The 25,686-nt window shown below is 40.3% G+C and overlaps 1 protein-coding gene across 3 annotated transcripts in view; it reads right to left on the minus strand.

Moving 5' to 3' along the window:
• CENPI (centromere protein I) overlaps positions 1 to 25,686 on the minus strand; it is a 79,863-nt gene that overhangs the window by 15,243 nt on the left and 38,934 nt on the right. For all 3 annotated transcript variants that reach the window (XM_077887339.1, XM_077887340.1, XM_077887341.1), the window contains exons 15-19: positions 20,903 to 20,997; positions 16,620 to 16,755; positions 15,609 to 15,733; positions 13,353 to 13,401; positions 12,739 to 12,957 (exon numbers count right to left, since the gene is read on the minus strand). In XM_077887339.1, the coding sequence (XP_077743465.1) occupies positions 12,739 to 12,957; positions 13,353 to 13,401; positions 15,609 to 15,733; positions 16,620 to 16,755; positions 20,903 to 20,997 (624 nt within the window). The remainder of the gene's footprint in view (positions 1 to 12,738; positions 12,958 to 13,352; positions 13,402 to 15,608; positions 15,734 to 16,619; positions 16,756 to 20,902; positions 20,998 to 25,686) is intronic.

The following is a 25,686-nucleotide window of genomic DNA, read 5'->3' on the forward strand; positions in this document are numbered from 1 at the left end:
AAAAGCACAAGCAATACACTAACAACTAACAGCTGAGCTCCTGGATGGCTCAGTTGGTTAAACAACCAACTCTTGGGTTTCGGCTAGGGCCAATGATCTCAGGGTCATGAGATCGAGCCCCAGGTTGAGTTCCATGTTCAGTGGGGAATCTGCTTAGGATTTTCCCCTTTGGCACCTCCTACTTCTCTCTCTCTCTCTCTCAAATAAATAAATAAATAAATAAATAAATAAATAAATAAAATCTTCAAAAAGGAAATTAAGAAAATTCTATTTACAATAGCTTTAAAGAGAGTGAAATATTTAGTAATAAACTTAACCAAAGGAGATGAATGACTTATACCCGGAGAAACTATAAAACACCAATAAAAGAATATATGCAAAAAATGGAAAGACACCTTGTGTTCATGGATTCAGAGAATTAATATTGGTAAAATATCTATACAAACCAAAGCAAAATACAGATTTAATGCAATCCCTATCAAAATCCCAATGGCATTCTTTACAGAAAGAAAAAAAAAATAATGAAATTCACAAAGAACTACAAAAAACCCCAAGTAGTCAAAAAATTTTGAGCAAGAACAAAGCTAGAGAAATCATACTTCCCTATTTCAAAATACATAACAAAGCCTCAGTAATCACACAGTATGACACTTGTATGAAAACAGACACAAACGAAACAAAATAGAGCTCAGAAATTACAAGGATGCCAAGAATATACAATTGGGAAAGAGAGTTTCTTCCATAAATGGTGCTGGGAAAACTGGATGTCCACATGCAAAAGAATAAAATTGAACCCCTACCTTACACTACTCACAAAAATTAACTTGAAATAGATTAAAGACTTAAATGTAAAACCCAAAATTGTAGAACTCCTAGAAGAAAATATAGGGAAAAGGCTTCTCTGGACACTGGCCTTGGCAATCATTTCTTGGAAAAAGCACCAAAAGCAAAAATAGACAAGTAGGGTAACATCAAACTAAAAAGCTTTACAGGAAAAGAAAAAATCAGCAAAGTGAAAAATCAGCCATACTGAATAGAAAAAAAATATTTGCAAACCAAATATCTAATAAAGGGTGAATGTCCAACATACATAAGGAACTCCTACAACTCAACAGCAAAAAAAAACAAATAACCCAATTAAGAAATGGGCAGGGGAACTGAAGAGACATTTCTCCCAAGAAGACATCTAAATGGCCACCAGATACATGAAAAGATGACCAACATCAATAATCATCAGGGAAATGCAAATTCAAACCATAATGAGATTATCACCTTGCAATAGTTAAGATTAATTTCATCAAAAACAAATAATAACAAATGTTGGCGGAGGAGAGGAGGGGCAAGACGGCAGAAGAGTAGGGTCCCCAAATTACCTGTCCCACCAAATTACCTAGATAACCTTCAAATCACCCTTAAAATCTACGAATTTGGCCTGAGATTTAAAGAGAGAACAGCTGAAAAGCTACAGTGAGAAGAGTTCGTGCTTCTATCAAGGTAGGAAGACGGGGGGGGGGGGGGGGGGGGGGGGGGCGGGGCGGTTGGAAAAGAAATAAAGAAACAAAAGGCATCCATGGGGAGGGGCCCCGCGAGGAGCCGGGCTGAGGCCGGGGCGAGTGTCCCCAGGACAGGAGAGCCCCGTCCCGGAGAAGCAGGAGCTGCACCAACCTTCCCGGGTGGAAAGGGGCTCGCAGGGAGTTAGAGCAGGACCCAGGAGGGCGAGGATGCCCTCAGGCTCCCTGGGACACTAACAGACACCTGCTCCCCGGGGAGAGTGCACGGAGCTCCCTAAAGGGCTGCAGTGTGCACACATTGACCCGGGAGCAGCTCTGAGGGGCTCGGGCGGAGGCTCCATGGAAAGGGGGCTGCGTGTCCCGGGAGCAGCTCGGAGGCGGCTCTGGCAGAGGAAGAGGCTCCGTACGGAGGGGGCTGCGCGGCTCCGGGAGCAGCTCGGAGGGGCTCGGGCGGAGGCTCCGCGGAGAGGCAGCTGCTGGGCCGCGAGCGCGAATCCCACATTGCAGACCGGGAGCCCAGGGCGCCGGGACACAGCCCAAGATCCGGCCTCCCCTGGGACAGGCAGGGGCCGGGAGGGCCCAGGACAGCGAGGACACTCCTGCCCCGAGCTGAGCAGATCAGCGGCCCCACACCGGAACCTCCAGGCCCCTTTGGACGGAGAGCTTCCTAGTTACTGCGGGGGCGGAATCCAGGTTTCCAGAACTGCCCCAGCCACTGGGGTTGTTCCTCCAGCGGCCTCACGGGGTAAACAACCCCCACTGAGCCCTGCACCAGGCAGGGGCAGAGCAGCTCCCCCAAGTGCTAACACCTGAAAATCAGCACAACATGCCCCTCCCCCAGAAGACCAGCTAGACGGACAAGTCCCAGGGGAAGTCAAGGGACTTAAAGTATAGAGAATCCGAAGATACTCCCCCGTGGTTTTTTTTTTTCTTTTTGATTTCTGATTGCTTCCCCCACCCTTTTTTTCACCTTTCTTTCTTTTTCTTTCTCTTTTCCTTTTTTCCTTTTTTTCTTTTCTTTCCTTCCTTCTCTCTCTCTTATTCTCCTTTTCCCAATACAACTTGCTTTTGGCCACTCTGCACTGAGCAAAATGACTAGAAGGAAAACCTCACCTCAAAAGAAAGAATCAGAAACAGTCCTCTCTCCCACAGAGTTACAAAATCTGGATTACAATTCAATGTCAGGAAGCCAATTCAGAAGCACTGAATGGAGCCACTGGTGGCTAGAAAAAAGCATAAAGGACTCAAGAGACTTCATGACTGCAGAATTTAGATCCAATCAGGGAGAAATTAAAAATCAATTGAATGAGATGCAATCCAAACTAGAAGTCCTAACGACGAGGGTTAACAAGGTGGAAGAACGAGGGAGTGACATAGAAGATAAGTTGATGGCAAAGAGGGAAACTGAGGAAAAAAGAGACAATTAAAAGACCATGAAGGCAGATTAAGGGAAATAAACGACAGCCTGAGGAAGAAAAACCTACGTTTAATTGGGGTTCCCGAGGGCGCCAAAAGGGACAGAGGGCCAGAATATGTATTTGAACAAATCATAGCTGAAAACTTTCCTAATCTGGGAAGGGAAACAGGCATTCAGATCCAGGAAAGAGAGATCCCCCCCTAAAATCAATGAAAACCGTTCAACACCTCGACATTTAATAGTGAAGCCTGCAAATTCCAAAGATAAAGAGAAGATCCTTAAAGCAGCAAGAGATAAGAAATCCCTGGCTTTTATGGGGAGGAATATTAGGGTCAGCAGACCTGTCCACAGGGACCTGGCAGGCCAGAAAGGGCTGGCAGGATATATTCAGGGTCCTAAATGAGAAGAACATGCAACCCAGATACTTTATCCAGCAAGGCTCTCATTCAAAATGGAAGGAGAGATAAAGAGCTTCCAAGACAGGCAGGAACTGAAAGAATATGTGACCTCCAAACCAGCTCTGCAAGAAATTTTAAGGGCGACTCTTAAAATTCCCCATTAAGAAGAAGTTCGTGGAACAATCCACAAAAATAAGGACTGAATAGATATCATGATGACACTAAACTCATATCTTTCAATAGTAACTCTGAACGTGAACAGGCTTAATGACCCCATCAAAAGGCACAGGGTTTCAGACTGTATAAAAAAGCAGGACCCATCTATTTGCTGTCTAAAGAGACTCATTTTAGACAGAAGGACACCTACAACCTGAAAATAAAAGGTTGGAGAACCATTTACCATTCGAATGGTCCTCAAAGAAAGCAGGGGTAGCCATCCTTATATCAGATAAACTAAAATTTACCCCGAAGACTGTAGTGAGAGATGAAGAAGGACACTATATCATACTTAAAGGATCTATCCAACAAGAGGACTTAACAATCTTCAATATATATGTCCCGAATGTGGAAGCTGCCAAATATTTAAACCAATTAATAACCAAAGTAAAGAAATACTTAGATAATAATACACTTATACTTGGTGACTTCAATCTAGCTCTTTCTATACTCGATAGGTCTTCTAAGCACAACATCTCCAAAGAAACGAGAGCTTTAAATGATACACTGGACCAGATGGATTTCACAGATATCTACAGAACTTTACATCCAAACTCAACTGAATACACATTCTTCTCAAGTGCACATGGAACTTTCTCCAGAATAGACCACATACTGGGTCACAAATCGGGTCTGAACCGATACCAAAACATTGGGATCATCCCCTGCATATTCTGAGACCATAATGCCTTGAAATTAGAACTAAATCACAACAAGAAGTGGGGAAGGACCTCAAACACGTGGAGGTTAAGGACAATCCTGCTAAAAGATGAAAGGGTCAACCAGGAAATTAAGGAAGAATTAAAAAGATTCATGGAAACTGGGATCCCTGGGTGGCGCAGCGGTTTGGCGCCTGCCTTTGGCCCAGGGCGCGATCCTGGAGACCCGGGATCGAATCCCACGTCAGGCTCCCGGTGCATGGAGCCTGCTTCTCCCTCTGCCTGTGTCTCTGCCTCTCTCTCTCTCTCTGTGACTATCATAAATAGATAAAATTAAAAAAAAAAAAGATTCATGGAAACTAATGAGAATGAAGATACAACCGTTCAAAATCTTTGGGATGCAGCAAAAGCAGTCCTAAGGGGGAAATACATCGCAATACAAGCATCCATTCAAAAACTGGAAAGAACTCAAATACAAAAGCTAACCTTACACCTAAAGGAGCTAGAGAAAAACAGCAGATGGACCCTACGCCCAGCAGAAGAAGAGAGTTAATTAAAATTTGAGCAGAACTCAACGAAGTCGAGACCAGAAGAACTGTGGAACAGATCAACAGAACCAGGAGTCGGTTCTGTGAAAGAATTAATAAGAGATAAACCATTAGCCAGCCTTATTAAAAAGAAGAGAGAGAAGACTCAATTAATAAAATCATGAATGAGAAAGGAGAGATCACTACCAACACCAAGGAAATACGAACGATTTTAAAAACATATTATGAACAGCTATATGCCAATAAATTAGGCAATCTAGAAGAAATGGACGCATTCCTGGAAAGCCACAAACTACCAAAACTGGAACAGGAAGAAATAGAAAACCTGAACAGGCCAATAACCAGGGAGGAAATTGAAGCAGTCATCAAAAACCTCCCAAGACACAAGAGTCCAGGGCCAGATGGCTTCCCTGGGGAATTCTATCAAACGTTTAAAGAAGAAACCATACCTATTCTCCTAAAGCTGTTTGGAAAGATAGAAAGAGATGGAGTACTTCCAAATTCGTTCTATGAGGCCAGCATCACCTTAATTCCAAAACCAGACAAAGACTCCACCAAAAAGGAGAATTACAGACCAATATCCCTGATGAACATGGATGCAAAAATTCTCAACAAGATACTAGCCAATAGGATCCAAGAGTACATTAAGAAAATTATTCACCATGACCAAGTAGGATTTATTCCCGGGACACAAGGCTGGTTCAACACTCGTAAAACAATCAATGTGATTCATCATATCAGCAAGAGAAAAACCAAGAACCATAGGATCCTCTCATTAGATGCAGAGAAAGCATTTGACAAAATACAGCATCCATTCCTGATCAAAACTCTTCAGAGAGTCAGGATAGAGGGAACTTTCCTCGACATCTTAAAAGCCATCTACGAAAAGCCCACAGCAAATATCATTCTCAATGGGGAAGCACTGGGAGCCTTTCTCCTAAGATCAGGAACAAGACAGGGATGTCCACTCTCACCACTGCTATTCAACATAGTACTAGAAGTCCTAGCCTCAGCAATCAGACAACAAAAAGACATTAAAGGCATTCAAATTGGCAAAGAAGAAGTCAAACTCTCCCTCTTCACCGATGACATGATACTCTACATAGAATACCCAAAAGCCTCCACCCCAAGATTGCTAGAACTCATACAGCAATTTGGTAGCGTGGCAGGATACAAAATCAATGCCCAGAAATCAGGGGCATTTCTATACACTAACAATGAGACTGAAGAAAGAGAAATGAAGGAGTCAATCCCATTTACAATTGCACCAAAAAGCATAAGATACCTAGGAATAAACCTAACCAAAGAGGTAAAGGATCTATACCCTAAAAACTATAGAACACTTCTGAAAGAAATTGAGGAAGACACAAAGATATGGAAAAATATTCCATGCTCATGGATTGGCAGAATTAATATTGTGAAAATGTCAATGTTACCCAGGGTAATTTACATGTTTAATGCAATCCCTATCAAAATACCATGGACTTTCTTCAGAGAGTTGGAACAAATAATCTTAACTTTTGTGTGAAAGCAGAAAAGACCTTGAATAGCCAGGGGAATACTGAAAAAGAAAACCATAGCCGGGGGCATCACAGTGACAGATTTCAGGCTGTACTACAAAGCTGTGGTCATCAAGACAGTGTGGTACTGGCACAAAAACAGACACATAGATCAATGGAACAGAATAGAGAATCCAGAAGTGGACCCTGAACTTTATGGTCAACTAATATTCGATAAAGGAGGAAAGACTATCCATTGGAAGAAAGACAGTCTCTTCAATAAATGGTGCTGGGAAAATTGGACATCCACATGCAGAAGAATGAAACTAGACCACTCTCTTTCACCATACACAAAGATAAACTCAAAATGGATGAAAGATCTAAATGTGAGACAAGATTCCATCAAAATCCTAGAGGAGAACACAGGCAACACCCTTTTTGAACTTGGCTACAGTAACTTCTTGCAAGATACATCCAGGAAGGCAAAAGAAACAAAAGCAAAAATGAACTATTGGGACTTCATCCAGATAAGAAGCTTTTGCACAGCAAAGGATACAGTCAACAAAACTAAAAGACAACCTACAGAATGGGAGAAGATATTTGCAAATGACCTATCAGATAAACGGCTAGTTTTCAAGATCTATAAAGAACTTATTAAACTCAACACCAAAGAAACAAACAATCCAATCATAAAATGGGCAAAAGACATGAAGAGAAATCTCACAGAGGAAGACATAGACATGGCCAACATGCACATGAGAAAATGCTCTGCATCACTTGCCATCAGGGAAATACAAATCAAAACCACAATGAGATACCCTCACACCAGTGAGAATGGGGAAAATTAACAAGGCAGGAAACCACAAATGTTGGAGAGGATGCGGAGAAAAGGGAACCCTCTTACACTGTTGGTGGGAATGTGAACTGGTGCAGCCACTCTGGAAAACTGTGTGGAGGTTCCTCAAGGAGTTAAAAATAGACCTGCCCTATGACCCAGCCATTGCACTGTTGGGGATTTACCCCAAAGATTCAGATGCAATGAAACGCCAGGACACCTGCACCCCGATGGTTCTAGCAGCAATGTCCAAAATAGCCAAACTGTGGAAGGAGCCTCGGTGTCCATCGAAAGATGAATGGATAAAGAAGATGTGGTTTATGTATACAATGGAATATTACTCAGCCATTAGAAACGACAAATACTCACCATTTGCTTCAACGTGGATGGAACTGGAGGGTATTATGCTGAGTGAAGTAAGTCAATCGGAGAAGGACAAACAGTGTATGTTCTCATTCATTTGGGGAATATAAATAATAGTGAAAGGGAATATAAGGGAAGGGAGAAGAAATGTGTGGGAAATATCAGAAAGGGAGACAGAACATAAAGACTCCTAACTCTGGGAAACGAACTAGGGGTGGTGGAAGGGGAGGAGGGCAGGGGCTGGGGATGAGTGGGTGACGGGCACTGAGGGGGACACTTGACGGGATGAGCACTGGTTGTTATTCTGTATGTTGGTAAATTGAGCACCAATAAAAAATTAATTTATTAAAAAAAGACAAATGAATAAAAACAAAAAGAATGTAGAGAAAAGGTACCCTTGCATACTGTTATTAGGAATGTACATTGGTGCCTTGCTACGGAAAACAATATGAAGATTCCTCAAAAAATTAAAAATAGAACTATCATATGATCCAACAATTCCACTTCTGGGGATACATCCAAAGGAATTGAAGTCAGGATCTTAAAGACCTATCTAAACTCACATGTTCACTACAGCATTATTCACAATAGCCAAGACAGGGAAGCTTCCTAAATATCCATCAATAGATGAATGGATCAAGAAAATGTGGTATATACATACAATGGAATATTATACAGCCTTTATTGTTATTTTAAAGATTTTACTTATTTGTTCATGAAAGACACAGAGAGAGAGGCAGAGACACAGGCAGAGGGAGAAGCAGATTCCCTGCAAGGAGCCTGATGTGGCACTCGATCCCAATCATGCCCTGGGCCAAAGGCAGACGCTCAACCACTGAGCCACCCAGGTGTCCCTTATGCAGCCTTTAAAAAGAAAGAGATCCTGCCATTTATGACAACATGGATAAACCTGAAAGGAATTATGCTAGGTGAAATAAGTCAAACTCAGAAGGACAAATACTTCATGATACCACTTATATGTTGAATCTAAAATAATCAAACTCATAGAAGCTAAGAGCAGAATGATAGTTGCCAGGGGCTGAGGAGACAGAGACATAGGAAATCATTTTTAAAAAGCACAAGAGACAAAAGAAAAAATTCATAAAAGTTCACCAAAATTAAAAATGTCCTTTAAGAGATCAATAAAAATTAAAAGATTGCCTACAGATAGGAAACATTTGTAAATCATGTATCTGATAAGTAACTTGAAACTAAATATAGAAATGACTCTCAATGAGCCAATAACAATAAGGCAAATAACCTCATTTAAAAATGGGCAAAGTGTGGGACACCGGGTGCCTTAGCAGCTGAGCGTCTGCCTTCGGCTCAAGGCATGATCCCGGAGTCCCGGGATAGAGTCCCACATCGGGCTTCCTGCATGGAGCCTGCCTCTCCCTCTGCCTATGTCTCTGCCTCTCACTCTGTGTCTCTCATGAATAAATAAATAAAATCCTAAAAAAAGAATAACAAGTCTTGGGGAAGATACGGAGAAAATGGAACCCTTATACACCGTTGGTAGGAATGTAAAATGGTACAGCTACTTTGGAAAATAGTCTGAAGTTCCTCCAATAGTACCATATAATCCAGCATTCTCACCCCCAAGTATATCCCAAGAGAAATGAAAACATGTTCACACAAAACCTTGTACACAAATCTTTATGGAAGCACCATTCGTAACAGCCAAAAAGTGGAAATACCCCAAAAGTCCATCAACTAATGGATAAACAAAATGGAGCACATCTGTACTAAACAATACTATTTGGCAATAAAAACAAATGAAGTACTGATAGGTGCTCTGTCATAGATGAACCTTAAAAACATTATGCTAAGTGAAAGAAGCCAGTCACAAAATAACATATTGTATGAGTTCATTTTCATAAATTTCCAGAATAAGTGAATCTACTTAGATATAAATAGATTAGTTTTTTAAAGATTTTATTTATTCAACCACTAAGCCACCCAGGAACCCCTAAAAATAGATTAGTATTTGCAGGATGGGGGTGGGGAATGGGAAAACAGGAGTGACAGCCAAGGGGTGTAGGGTTTCTTTTTGGGATAATAAAAAACAATATAAAATATATTATGATGATGTACATCTCTGTGAATACACTAAAAGCCACTGAACTATATTTTAAATGTGTGAATTATACTGTATTTTAACTGTATCTTAATAAAGTTGTTTTAAAAAGACAAATTTTTAAAAAGCACCCATATCTTTTAAAGGTATATAATGAAGCATTTACAGCAAAATTGTATAACATTTGGTATTTGCTCCAAAATAATTGGGTGGGGTGAGAGGGTAAAACTGGGTGGGAGTAGAGACTGAGCTGGGTGATGGGTATGTGGGGGTTTATTGTTATATTCTCTCTACTTGTGTATGTTTGAAATTTACAACATAAAAAAAAGTTTTATAATAAAAAAAGTAACAAAGACCTAACTCTATGGTAAGGAATTCCAAAATCTCTGGTAAGGTAAGCCAGTATCTAGAAGATGAGAACCCAGATGGGTAAACCTAATTCTCAAAGTCCCTCTTGGCTTTTGCCAATTTGCCAATCCAGAGGAATCATCTGCAAAACTGAGCTGCACTTCCTTCAACTGTGTAAGGCAAGTGAAGTAAAAGCACCGGGTTTGCCAAAAGTGTGAATTCTTATAAACCATCCCCTACTTTACACTAGAAAACCTGTGGGCAAGAAAACACTGGATGGGAAAAACAAGAAGCAATAAAAATGGCTAGCTACCTAAAGAGAAGAGAAAAAGAAGGAGGAGAGGAGGATGGAAGCAAGATTTCAATAGTTTAGAATTTGGAATATGGTCAACCTGTTACATTTTCTATGAATGAAATTAAATTATAAAAAGCAACCTCTACAACATGAAAAGAAACTGAAACTGGGACGCCTGGGTGGCTCAGCAGTTGAGCATCTGCCTTTGGCTCGGAGCGTGATCTGGAGGTCCCAGGATCGAGTCCCACACTGGGCTTCCTGCATGGAGCCTGCTTCTCCCTCTGCCTATGTCTCTGCCTCTCTCTGTGTGTCTTTCATGAATAAATAAAATCTTAAAAAAAAGAAACTGAAACAAACATACCTAAAATATAGTACCAAAAATATAGTACATGCACTGTACAATTTTAGTAGGGTTTAGTCCAGAGAGAAAAAGGACTAAAATTATTTCAAGTTTCATCCAGTAGTCTCATTATTAACAGTAATATAAATAATATTGATTTGAAACAAGTTTTTATATATTATATGAATCAGACAAGTTACTATGGAAGTGAGAAAAAAGAAGAATATCAGAAAATCACTAAACTATACAACTCTGAAATCCTTCTATGGACTTAAAAGTGTAATTTTTACTCAAATGCTAAAATCAATCAATATGTTTTTGAAGGCCTACATAATACCTTTTTCACCATCTGGTCCCTGACTGCATTTCAAGACCTCATTTTCTATCATGCTACAGACTAGCCCAGTGGTTCTCAACCCTTATTGTATATCAAAATTGTATTTAAAAAGGAGATCCTGGATATCACTCTAGAATTATTAAATCAGAATCTCAGGGTGGGAGCAATCAAGGATGTATACTTTGGAAAAGCATTCTGGGTACTTCTCCTCAGGGTAGAATCCTTACTCAAGCCCTACAATTCTACTTCAGGTCCTCAAACATGACAAGTTCTAAATAGGGGCCAGCAAAACATAGCCCATGGCTCACACTCAACCCAATACCTGTTTCTGTAAATAAACTTTCACTAGAACACAACTCTGTCCATTTGTTTACCACTGTCTATGGCTACTTTCATGCTACACCGGCAAGGTTGAATAGTCTTGACACGGACAACATGGCCTACAAAGCCTAAATCATAGTCTAATCCTCTAACAAAAAAATAATACTGTCCCCTGCTCTATCTTTGCATTTGTCTTCAAATATTGCTCCTGTCTTGGCAAGATCATGCTCATCATTCAAAACTCTGATTAGCATCACTTCTATAATGCCTGAATCAGGTTAGCACCCTCATACATTTTTTCATCATCCTCTGTACCTTCCCTGTATTACTCATCATTCTTTTTTTTTTAATTTTTTAAATTTTTATTTATTTATGATAGTCACAGAGAGAGAGAGAGAGAGAGAGAGAGAGAGGCAGAGACATAGGCAGAGGGAGAAGCAGGCTCCATGCACCGGGAGCCCGACGTGGGATTCGATCCCAGGTCTCCAGTATCGCGCCCTGGGCCCAAGGCAGGCGCCAAAGCGCTGCGCCACCCAGGGATCCCTCATTCTTTTTTTTTTTAAGATTTTATTTATTTATTCATGAGAGACACGGGGGGGGGGGAGGGGCAGAGACACAGGCAGAGGGAGAAGCAGGCTCCATGCAGGGAGCCTGACGTGGGACTCGATCCCAGGTCTCCAGGATCACTCCCTGGGCTGCAGGCGGCTCTAAACCACTGTGCCACCAGGACTGCCCTCATCATTCTTTATTCTATTTAATGACTTCCACCTCAACTAGACTGTAAGCTCTATGAAGATAACACCTAGATGTGTCTTGTTCACCACAGTGCCTGGTTCATTGTGTGCACATATTAAGCAATTATTCAATGAATATCTCCCTATTCTGTACATTTCTTTTTCATTTTGTTAGATGCCTCAATGTTCTCATCTGTTGAGGGAATTCTGAATCTAGATTCTATCAGTGTATTTGTAATTCCATCATGTTCCATCATCCACATGTTTGATATGCACACCATTTGAATTCCTCAAGTCACTGATAAAGGAATGAAGTAACAAAGATCTAACACTGTGATAAGGAATGAAAATGACAAGGCTGAAGACCACACTCCCTCCCTTCCAGCATATTGATATCCATTAAAGCAGCAGTCTTTGGTGAAGATTCCAATTCTAATTATAATATTATCTATCCTACAGTCTTCCATCTTGTCTAAGAAGGATCTTATGAGAGCTTCTACTTCTCCACAGCCTTTCTTACCTGGTACCATTTCTACCCAAGCAGAACTGAATATGACTCCATCTTTCTCACAACTGTACCTTTTCTTATTTCACCTCACTGTATTGTATTAACATTTACAAGTCTGTACCCACCACAAGCCCAAGCTCTTGGGAGGATAGAAGCTTACTTAAACTAACTGAACCCCCAAAACCTAGTACAATGCTCAAAATCTAGCTGACACTTAAAAAGGAATGACTGAACACGTCTTACAATTCAGACACACTAAATTTATGGCATTTCCCATTACTGCCATTACAGTATTCCTATATAAAATCTAGAAATCTTTTAAATGTCCTTACCTGTAGCAGAAAGGAAACAGCATAGCTCAATAGAGCAGGGTGATGAACTAAATTTAAACTGTTTTTATACTCTGCTACTCCAGTTTTTTCTAACACATCAGGGTCAATATAAAATCCTTTCTGGAAAGGTTTGGATGTCCACAGGCAACCAACCATGGCTGTCAAATAATGATTAAATTCTTGATAGGTCTTGCTGCTGAAATTGAACTCTGATTTTGTCTATTGAAAAAGAAAAAAAACATTATAATCTATTCTCCCTTTCTTTCTTACTCCCAATAGATCATATATATCCAAACTCAATTTTTAAATTTTTTATTGGAGTTCAATTTGTCAACATATAGCATATCAACCAGTGCTCATCCTGTCAGGTGCCCCCCTCAGTGCCCGTCACCCAGTCACCCCACCCACCTCCCTTTCCACTATCCCTTGTTTGTTTCCCAGAGTTAGGAATCTCTCATTTTTTGTCACCCTCACTGATATTTTCACTCATTTTCTCTCCTTTCCCCTTTATTCCCTTTCACTATTTTTTATATTCCCCAAATGATTGAGACCATATAATGCCAAACTCAATTTTTAAACAATGGTGATTTAACACAGAACTTAATCATCCATACCTTTTGTACCAACTCATTTTTCTTGGCAGCTGTCAAATTTTTACGATATCTAAAAGAAAGAACAATGAAATTTTGAACATTAAATGCTTTTGAAATGTAAACATAAACAAGTGTACATTTTAAATGTAATTATATGCAGATGTGCACATACACAAATACCCAGCTGTCTAGTTAAGGTTTTTATTCTTCTGTGCTACATTCTTCTCAAAGAATAAAAATTAATAGAGGTTCAAATAGAGTTACACATTTAAGATATGCACGTGACTGTATGTAAATTATGCCTGAATAAAAAAGAAAAAAACAATGAAGGAAATGCTTTTGATGTTTCATTATAAAAAAGTAATAGAGGGGATCCCTGGGTGGCTCAGCAGTTTGGTGCCTGCCTTCGGCCCAGGGCATGATCCTGGAGTCCAGGGATTGAGTCCCACGTCAGGCTCCCTGCACAGAGCCTGCTTCTCCCGCTGCCTGTATCTCTGCCTCTCTCTCCCTCTCTCTGTGTATCTCATGAATAAATAAATAAAATCTTTTTAAAAAAAAAGTAATAGAGGCTCAAGAACAGAAACTGATGGGATGCCTGGGTATCTCAATCAATTAAGCAACTGACTTCAGCTCAGGTCATGATCTCCGGGTACTGGGATCGAGCCCCACATAGAGCTCCCCACTCAAGGGGGAGTCTGCTTGTCCCTCTCCCTCTATCCTTCCTCCTCCCCTTGCTCGTGCTCTTTTTCTCGCTCAAATAAATAAATAAAACTTAAAAAAAGAGCAGTCACTGATTTAAAACATATTTTCTTAATGCAGAAAAAAGTACAGTAGAAAGGATAAAAGAGAAACTTACAAAATTTTTTTCTTGCCTAGGAAATATTTAATTAGTTTACAATCATTCTAACCTTGACATAATCCTACAAATTATGCCAAAAGGGTTTACAACTCTTATAGACTACAAAGGGTAATTTCAGCCTATAAGTGAAAGAACTAGAGAAGATCAGAAATAGTACTTACAGTTTCATATAACTGGCAATAGTTCCCCTAATCTCCCAGAAAATGTTCTTTTTATCAGACAAGCTAAGTAGACCTAAACTAGTTATCAGCCAAGGACTAATTTTTCTTTAAGACATAGCAATGAGAATGAACGATGCTGAGTTCACCAGTACCACTGCACAAAAGATTCTTTTTTTTTAAGATTTTATTTATTTATTCAGAGAGACACAAAGAGAGAGGCAGAGACATAGGAAGAGGGAGGAGAAGCAAACTCCATGTAGAGAGCCTGATGTGGGACTCGATCCTGGGACTCCGGAATCACGCCCTGAGCCAAAGGCAGACGCTCAACCGCTGAGCTACCCAGGCATCCTGCACAAAAGGTTCTCTTTTTTGTATTTTTTATTAGAGTCTGTTTTGTCAACATATAGTTTAGCAGTCAGTGCTCATCCCGTCAAGTGCCCCCCTCAGTGCCCGTCACCCAGACACCCCATCCCCCCGCCAACCTCCCTTTCTACCACCCCTTGTGGTTTTGATTTGTATTTCCCTGATGGCAAGTGATGTGGAGCATTTTCTCATGTGCTTGTTGGCTATGAATATTTAATTTTTAAAAATTTTGAGTATAGCTGACATACAATGTGACATTAGTTTCAACTATGCAACACAGTGATTTGACAAGGCTATACATTATGCTATGCTCACTACATTAGCTATCATCTGTTATCACACAAAGCTATTATATCACTGACTATATTCCCTATGCTCTGCCCTTTATTCCCATTAATTATGAATTTTTTCTTATTTTTAATAGATATATTCTTTTCTTTTTAAAAGATTTTATTTATTTATTTGAGAGAGAGAGAGAGAATGAGGAGCAGGGAAGGGGCCAAGGCAGGGGAGAAGTAAACATCCTGCTGAGCAGGAAGCCTGGTGTGGGGCTCAATCCCAGGACCCTGGGATCATGACCTCAGCAGAAGGCAGATGCTTAACTGACTGATCCACCCAGACACCCCAACGATGAATTTTTTTAAATCCATATCCCCTACAGTGACATCTCAAAAACACAGTTAAAATAGTCCCATATGGGAAGGTCATTACCAAAAGAAAGACACATTCCCTATTTCCATAGGTTCTGGCAGAAAATAGAAATAGTTTTATTGTATTTAATATTTTATTACATTATATACAGTGTTTATTTTAGTGTATCTATAAGTTATTTATTATACAGTTGAAAAAGAAGTATGATATGTTAATTTATAAAACAGTAGAAATGCTTTGTACCTGTGCATGATATAACATAGCTGGTTCAGGATACTGGAATCTAGGCTGAGAAGAGCAGGATAGAAGATCCCCGGAGGAAATAATACCACCAATGGAAGGTTATAATTTATATATATGTCACACACCTTTCAGGAAGAATGATAACATCAGTATATAGATTATCCCCCAGAACCCCTCAACCAAGTTCACCCAAAGAATTATCAATAGAGAATAAGCAATAATAGAACCTAAGATTTGGACCTGCCTGATTCATAAATAGGTAGCCACAGCCTGCTTAAAAATGTACCTCTCTAATCATCAAACTTGCCATAGAGGATTATTTCTACAAGGTCACTACTAAAATATTCCATTTTTTTTTCTGGGACGAGATCTTCAAGTTGGGAAAAAAGGGGAAGGGAGCACTTCTACCTTAAGTCCTATTAATACTGATTTACCATATTAGCTGTCAACCTGCAAAACAAAAGAGCATGCTTCTATGTAATTATATAACAGAAAGACAATTAGTGCAGGGAGGAAGCCAGGAAAACTGAGATTAGTGGGAGCTTCAGTATAATACTTCTGTTCACATCAAATACTATAAAACAACCGAAGACCAGAATTACAGGTACTATGACAAATAAGGCAGTTAAAAGGTAAAAGTTGAGAGCTAAAGAAACAACAGCATATTTTTGGGTTTTGCCAGGGGTTTGGGATGTACAATGAATGAGCAAAAAGTGATAGTGATGCTAGAGACAGACTTCTCTCTAGGGTCAGCATTCTTCAGGGGAATGTTTTTATTAAAGCAGTACCTGAACTCTTTACAAAAAGCATTTTGTTTCTCCACTTTATGAAGATCAGTTATTCAGGTAAGAATATGATCATTAACTTCACAATAAGTAGCTTATTTTAACTATGCTAATAAGGTCGAAACCCAACTAACAGTTGTACATAAAATTTAAATAATAGAGCAGTAACGCAGAGCAGTAAAGCAACAAAAATCTAAATAGGAAAAACAGGATATGTACTACCTACCTTCTCATAGAAATCCAAAATAAAGTGCAGCAAGAAAGTACTGTTGCTTTCCAAGCGCAATGCAGTAGTGGACAGCCACCCTACATAGTGAATCAGTTCAGACACAGAATTCATGGATCCACCTAAAGTTGTCTCTCTGCAATAAGAAACCATGACATTCAGATCCACATTTGCAAAAGTTGTCACAATTTCCAAGCTAAAGGTAAATATTACATAGCAAAAAGTTAAGGATTTCAGAAAACAATCAGTGCTCCAAAGTATAATTGACATTTTTTAAACCACAGTAATTAAAAAAAATAAAAATAAAAAAAAATAAACCACAGTAATTAGCCATAAAACTACACAGCCCTCCAGAGAAACATTAACATCAACTCACAGAACATCCTCAGCAACCACTCTACTAAATAAATACCAGAGAAATAAAGGATTAAGCTCCAGACAGACTAGATAATATTACCAATGTCCAGGAATCACAGCATTTAGCAAATTAGTTTCTAAGTGTAGAAATCAAGACCCAGTTTTACCTGAATTCCAGAGCTAAAATTCTATTTAAAATATTTTTACTTTAACTGGAACTCATTTCAATCCTAAAACTCAATTACTCTAATTTTGGGGATCTTTCTATCTTCCACTAAAAACCACACTGTGTATATTTTATATTCTTCCCAAATCAATGAACTGTGTCTCTTTAAATCACACACGGGTATAATTGGTTCAATTCATCCACCTACTCAACCCTGTTCTTCAAACCACTGTTGAGTGGATTAGGAAAAGACCTAGAAATGTGATTTCATAGCTTTACTCTCTGATCTAGGTAGCCAACAATGGTTATGCACAAGAAATAAAGAACAGCATATAGTTATAAAGCCTGAGAAATGATGATGACTTACCACTACCCACCACTATGATGGCTCAGTGCCAGAGTCAGCAGGGAAATATTAGGAGACCATTCACGTAGGTGGGCATCCATATATTCAGTTGGCCATTTGCAAACTATGTTTTAACTATGATTTTTGGCAGCACCTGGCAAATGTGTCTGAAATAATTTGAACAATGATGACTGCTCAGAACAGCATCCTTCGAAGTCTTTCTCCACAGGACACCAGAGGCATTTTAGATGAAACAATTCACTACTCAGGATTTCTTCCTATTCCTACAGTAATACAATGATCATCCTTGGCTCCCACCTACTAAATAAGGGTAGCACTCTCTTCCCAATCACAGTGCCAACCAAAAATGCCCAATGAAGAACCATTGCTGAGAATGGCTCCCTAATCTTCTCTCCTTGTGATCTACAATTTACTCCCTCTTTGACAGTCATGTGGCATATGGTCATATGAGAGGGACATGGCATTACATCCACATCTCCTAAATAAAAAAAGTTACTGAGAACATAAGAACTGTATTATAGACAGAAGCTCTTCCTGTCCATGGGTCCTGTCCCATTGTTTTAATAAAACCACCATTTTGCACCCAAAAAAGTCCTGTATAATGCCAAATGGTATTATGACATTAAAGTTACCTGCATTTATGTCCATTTGTTTAAGAATTTTAGAAAACAAAGTTCCTTTTAAAATGCCTCCCAAGGGTGCCTGGGTTGGCTCAGTGGTTGAGCCTTTGGCTCAGGGTGTGATTCTGGAGTCCCGGGATCGAATCCCAGGATGGAGTCCCACATGGGGCTCCCTGCTTGGAGCCTGCTTCTCCCTCTGCCTATGTTTCTGCTTCTCTCTCTGTGTCTCTCATGAATAAATAAATAAAATGTTAAAAAAATAAAATAAATACATAAATATGTAAATAATAAAAAAATAAAAAATAAAATAAAATAAAATAAAATAAAATGCCTCCCAAGATTTATGGCTTTTAAAAAGGCTCCTAGGATATTTAGAAATATAGAAATTGTAAGGCTCCTATATCAGGGTGCGTTAAGACTTACATTGCAAATTGGTCGAAAATTATAAACACAACATAGTATCCTTAATAAAATTGAAGTGTTTGAAGAGGTTAAACATTTAATTTCTTCATGATTGTGGTTCTCAAACTTTAGCTAGCACCAAAATTACGAAAGCATTTGTTAAAACATAGATTACTAGGCCCTACCTCCAGAGTTTACTTCAGCAGATCTAGGGTAAGGCCTGAGACTTTCTGTCTCTAACAAGGTCCCAATAATGCTGATGTTACTGGTTCAGGGACCTTACTTTGAGAAGCACAGCCTTATAAGATGCTTTCACTACTCATAATGCTCTATTTCCTTCTAAAAGTGACCAGACAGGGGCACATGGGTGGCTCAGTCCGTTAAGTACCTGCCTTCAGCTCAGGTCATGATCCTGGAGTACTGGGATTAAGCCCCCTGTCAGGCTGCCTGCTCAGTGGGGAGTCTGCTTCTCCTTTTCCCTCTGCTCCTCATCCCCCATGGCTCATACTCTCTCTCATTTGCTCATGTTCTCAAATAAATAAAAATCTTTAAATTTTTTTTTATTTTTTAAAAATTAAAAAAATAAAAGTGACCAGACATACACAAGATATGGACACACTGCAATAATGAATATGAAGAACTAAAAACAATTTCCAAGCAACTCTCAAGAAGCTTCTATTCAGGGATCCCTGGGTGGCGCAGTGGTTTGGCGCCTGCCTTTGGCCCAGGGCGCGATCCTGGAGACCCGGATCGAATCCCACATCGGGCTCCCGGTGCATGGAGCCTGCTTCTCCCTCTGCCTGTGTCTCTGCCTCTCTCTCTCTCTCTGTGACTATCATGAATAAATAAATAAAATCTTAAAAAAAAAAAAGAAGCTTCTATTCATCATGCTCTTCTCAAAGTAGAAGATCACTATAGGGATAAGAACACATAAAAAGGTAGGAGGTAATCTAACCAAGCTAACCACCAAACTACATACAACTGAAGCTAAGGGATCCTTACACTTTAAAGTAAGACTATGACTGATTAACATAGGGAATTTGAGGGGCGCCTGGGTGGCTCAGCGATTGAGCATCTGCCTTTGGCTCAGGGCGTGATCCCGGGAATCGGGATCGAATCCCGCATTGGGCTCCCTGTTAGGAGCTTGCTTCTCCCTCTGCCTATGTATGTCTCTGCCTTTCTCTGCGTCTCTCATGAATAAATAAAATATTTAATAGAAAAATAAAAAAAATAAAGAGACGTGAGATTTTAAAAAATATATAGGGAATTTGCTGATTAGATATTTGAAGATTTTTTTTTTTAATTTTATTTATTTATGATAGTCACACAGAGAGAGAGAGAGAGGCAGAGACACAGGCAGAGGGAGAAGCAGGCTCCACGCACCGGAAGCCCGATGTGGGATTCGATCCCGGGTCTCCAGGATCGCGCCCTGGGCCAAAGGCAGGCGCTAAACCGCTGCGCCACCCAGGGATCCCAGATATTTGAAGATATTAAGAACTATTTATTTTTTATAAGTCAGATAGAGAAAGACAACATATGATATCACTTATATGTGGAAAAACAAAACAAATGAATAAAGAAACAAAAAAAACCCAACAGATTGATAAATACAGAGAACGAACTGATGGCTGGCAGAAGAGATGTAGGTGTAGGGTTGGGGAGGGAGGCAAAACAGGTGAAGGGCATTAAGAGATATAACTTCAAGTTATAAAATAAGTCACAGGGATGAAAAGTAAAGCATAGGAAATACAGTCAATATTATAGCAGTAACTTTTTATGGTAACGGATGGTAACTACATTTTTCATGGTAAGTACTATGTAATATATAGGATTGTCAAATCACTATGGCATACACTAATATAATATTGCACATCAACTATATTTCAATTAAAATATTTTTAAGGGGCATCTGGGTGGCTCAGTCAGTTAAGCACCTGACTTCAGCTCAGGTCATGATCCTTGGGGTCCTGGGATCAAGCCCTGAGTCAGGCTCAGTGGGAAGTCTGCCTCTCCCACTCCCTCTGCCCCTCTCCCCACTCATTCTCTCTCTCTCTCTCTCTCTCTCAAATAAATAAAATCTTTGGGACACCTGGGTGGTTCAGTGGTTGAGTGTCTGCCTTTGGCTCAGGTCATGATCCTGGGATCCTGGGATCCAGTCCTGCATTGGGCTCTTCACAATGAGCCTGCTTCTCCCTCTGCCTACCACTCCCCCTGCTTGTGCATTCTGTCAAATAAATAAATAAAATCCTTACAAAAATTTTTTTTTAGAAAACCATAACTAAGCATTTACAAAAAGGTCTCATGCCACACTATTAACCTCTATAGGAAAAATTTTTGTACAGATCATCTCTTGTGGAGTGCTATAACTCACAGAGGACTGTTCATCACAGGTTTCATGTGAATGTCCACAGAAAGCCACAACAGCCAATTCTGCAGCAGTTCCTTCAGACTCTGGAGAACACTACTCTGCGAAAGCAAAACAAAACAAAAAAAATCATTCACAAAATCATTCACACACTTTAGTGTTGAGAACTAAAAAATTAAACCAGAAGCTTAGAGGTGGAAGGGACCATGGAGATGACTGCATCCAGCTATTGGGTTTTATATCAGAACACAATAGCCGCTACTCCAGCCTGATCAATCTCCAAGAGACAAATGAATTTGAGTTCAAGTTTATTTTGACATTTTCTCTACAAGACTGCCCCAGCTTATCAGCCCGGAAACAGACTCTTGTTTTTCTAAATGACATTCATTTAGAACATATATTACATCTTCAAATACAGTATCACCCACTCCTTACTGTCTCCCCTCAGAGATCCTTTGAAGTTGCTAAAGAAATGAGTTCCCTATCCTTTTCACCTGTGTCACAACTACATTTTGCTCCCATTTTGAAGGTCAAAAATTTATCTTACCTTCCATAAGTATAGAAAACAAACAATTTTATTCTTTCCTTTCTCAGGCTTTGGCTTCATTTCTAAGGGCCTCAGTTTTGACACAGGTGTGCCCAGAGAGGACTGAGAGCACTGAGGAGGGGCACTTGACGGGATGAGCACTGGGTAATAAGCTATATGTTGGCAAATTGAACTCCAATAAAAAAATAAAATAAATTTAAAAAAGATACTGCCCTGTATCCAATCTTATCTCCTGAAGCCAAATAAGCTTCTTCTCTTTCCATGGGACAATCAATCAATTATTTGAAGGGGACCACAAAATCATAGTCTGTTTTCCTCCAGGCAAAATATCCCCACTTCCTTTAACATACCAAGCTAGAAATCTTAAAGTCATCTTGTGTCCTTCATGCTTTACTTCATCACCAATTCCTATCATTTTTTTCTTTTCAAAATATCCAACTTTTCCATTTCCTTCCAATCCCACTGTAACTACCTTAGCCCAGGCCTTCAAATCTCTGAGATTACTTTATTCTCCTAGTCGGTCTTCTCTGGTCTCATCTCCCAGACCCCAATTCTTTCTCCATGGCTGCCAGATCCTTGTTATTTAAGTACTCTACCCATTATAGCCATCTTCCCTCAAAGAATTGTGTACGGCAAAAGAATACCAGTATGTAACAAGGTCATAAAAAATGTTCAAAATTTCCTTTCGTCCAGTAACTTCGTTCCTGGAAATGCATGCCAAGAGAATAAAGAAATCTGTATTATGAAGATGATCAATATAGTTATCTATTCCTACAAAGACACAAATTAGAAATAACAGGGATGCCTGGGTGGCTCAGTGGTGGAGCATCTGCCTTTGACTCAGGGATGGTCCCAGCGTCCAGGATTGAGTCCCACATTGGGCTCCTGTGGAGAGCCTGCTTCTCCCTCCACCTGTTTCTGCCTCCTTTCTCTCTCTCTCATGAATAAATAAAATCTTTAAAAAAAGATTAGAAATAATAGAAAAAAATTTAATTGTAGTATAACATCTATAGACTATGACTAGATATTTCACTATGACTACATTTGACTAACTTTATATTCTGATCTATAAATTTATGTCCACTGTTTTGTTATTATACAGGGAACACAAATCAATATGGACAAAAATTAGAAAATTAACATGCCACAATGAGAATTGCATTGTTACAGTAGATTTGTGGGATTTTCTCATTCAAAATTCAATGATAAAGGTTGTTTACTGATAGACACAATTGGCTAAACACTGAAAAGGTGAAAATATTTTTAATAGATTTCTAAAAATATTAATTATTACATTAAGCTGGATATCAAGCTATATAATAGCTAAGGTAATAATAAGTTATTAAAAGCCTCATAAACTATACTCCAGGTTCTCTACAGATCATGTAAATCTTTGGCTTTTTCTTTAAAGATTTTATTTAATTATTGATTTGAGAGGGAAAGAGAGAGATGGAAAGCACAAAGGGAGAAATAAAGGGAGAAGATAACTTGCCACTGAGTAGGGAGCCTAAATCAAGGCTCGATCTCAGGACCCCAGGATCACACACACCCTGAGCTAAAAGCAGATGCCCAACCCACTGAGCAACCCTGGTACCCCAATCTTTTGCAATTTAAAAGCTTCATAAAAGGATGCCTGGGTAGCTCAGCGGTAGAGCATCTGCCTTTGGCTCAGGGCATGATCCCGGAGTTCTAGGATCGAGTCCCACATCAGGCATTCTGCATGAAGCCTGCTTCTCCCTCTGCCTCTCTCTCTCTCTCTCTCTCTCTGTGTCTCTCATGAATAAATAAACAAAATATTTTTTAAAAGGAGGCGGGGCAAGATGGCAGAAGAGTAAGGTCCCCAAGTCACCTGTCCCCACCAAATTACCTAGATAACCTTCAAATCATCCTGAAAACCTACAAATTCGACTTGAGATTTATTTTTCTAAAGATTTTATTTATTTATTCTTGAGAGACACACACAGAGAGAGAGGCAGAGACACAGGCAGAGGGAGAAGCGGGCTCCATGCAGGGAGGCTGACGTGGGACGCGATCCCAGATCTCCAGGATCAGGCCCGGACTGAAGGCGGCGCTAAACCGCTGAGCCACCTAGGCTACCCTTCGGCTTGAGATTTAAAGAAAGAACAGCTGGAATGGCACAGTGAGAAGAATTCATGCTTCTATCAAGATAGGAAGACGGGAAAAAAGAAATAAAGAAACAAAAGGCATCCAAGGGGGAGGGGCCCTGCGAGGAGCGGGGCTAGGGCCGGGGCGAGAGCCCCCAGGACAGGAAAGCCCCAAGAAAGCCCCGTCCAGGAGAATCAGAGGCTTCACCAATCCTCCCGGACAGAAATGCACTCGCAGGGAGTTAGAGCAGGATCCCAGGAGGGGCGGGGACACTCAGGCTCCCAGGGACACTAACAGAGCACCTGTGCCCCGGGGGAGAGCAAGACACACACCGAGGCTGAGCTCCTCAAGGGCTGCAGTGCGCCCACTGCTGGGCCCGGGAGCAGTTCGGAGGGGCTCCGGCGAAGGCTCCACGGAGAGGGGGCTTCCCGGCCGGGAGCGCAAATCCAACAGCGCAGCAAGGACATTCCAGCCGCCAGGCCGCCCGAACTGAGCAGATGAGCGGACCACGCCCCTGGAGCATCCAGGCCCCTGCAGACTGCGAGCTCTGTAGTTACTCCGGGAGCTGACTCCAGGCCAGGAGACCTGGCCGCTGCCACTGTTGTTGTTCCTTCTGGGGACTCCCAAGATAAACAACACCCACTGAGCCTCACAGTGGCCTCACAGGATAAATAGGCTAAACAACTTTCACTGAGCCCTGCACCAGGCTGGGTGCTAAGCAGCTCCCCCAAGTGCTGACACCTGAAAATCAGCACAGCAGGCCCCTCCCACAGAAGACCAGCTAGACCAACAGGGGAAAAACAAAATATTGACCAAGCAGCACCGGAAAGTTCCAGGGGAAGTCGAAGGATTTACAGTATAAAGAATCAGAGGATACTCCCCCTTGTTTTTTTATTTCTGTTTGCTTCCTCCCCCACCCTATTTTTTCTTCTCTTCTTTTTTTTTCCTAGAAGGAAAAACTCACCTCAAAAGAAAGAATCAGAAACAGTCCTCTCTCCCACAGAGTTACAAAATTTGGATTACAATTCAATGTCAGAAAGCCAATTCAGAAGCACAAACTACCAAAACTGGAACAGGAAGAAACAGAAAACCTGAACAGGCTGATAACCAGGGAGGAAACTGAAGCAGTCATCAAAAACCTATAAAGCTACTGGTGGCTCTAGAAAAAAGCATAAAGGACTCAAGAGACTTCATGACTGCAGAATTTAGATCTAATCAGGCAGAAATTAAAAATCAATTAACTGAGATGCAATCCAAACTAGAGGTCCTAATACCGAGGGTTAACGAAGTAGAAGAACGAGTGAGTGACATAGAAGACAAGTTGATGGCAAAGAGGGAAACTGAGGAAAAAAGAGAAAAAACAAACGATCATGAGGATAGATTAAGGGAAATAAATGACAGCCTGAAGAAGAAAAATCTACGTTTAATTGGGGTACCCGAGGGCGCCAAAAGGGACAGAGGTCCAGAATATGGATTTGAGTAAATCGTAGATGAAAACGTTCCTAATCTGGGAAGGGAAACAGCCATTCAGATCCAGGAAATAAAGAGATCCCCCCTATAATCAATAAAAACCGCTCAACACCTCGACATTTAATAGTGAAGCTAGCAAATTCCAAAGATAAAGAGAAGATCCTTAAAGCAGCAAGAGACAAGAAATCTCTAACTTTTATGGAGAGAAGCATTAGGATTACAGCAGACCTCTCCACAGACCCCTGGCAGGCCAGAAAGGGATGGCAGGATATATTCAGGGTCCTAAATGAGAAGAACATGCAACCAAGAATACTTTATCAAGCAAGGCTCTCATTCAAAATGGAAGGAGTGATAAAGAGCTCCAAGATAGGCAGGACTGAAAGAATATGTGACCACCAAACCAGCTCTGCAAGAAATTTTAAGAGGGACTATTAAAATTCCTCTTTAAGAGGAAGTCCAATGGAACAATCCACAAAAACAGGAACTGAATAGGTATCATGATGACACTAAACTCATACCTTTTAATAGTAACTCTGAACGTGAACGAGCTTAATGACCCCCTCAAAAGGCGCAGGGTTTCAGACTGGATAAAAAAGCAGGACCCATCTATTTGCTGTCTACAAGAGACTCATTTTAGACAGAAGGACACCTACAGCCTGAAAATAAA

Source organism: Canis aureus, chromosome X (assembly GCF_053574225.1).
Source record: "Canis aureus isolate CA01 chromosome X, VMU_Caureus_v.1.0, whole genome shotgun sequence".
Lineage (NCBI taxonomy): Eukaryota > Metazoa > Chordata > Mammalia > Carnivora > Canidae > Canis > Canis aureus.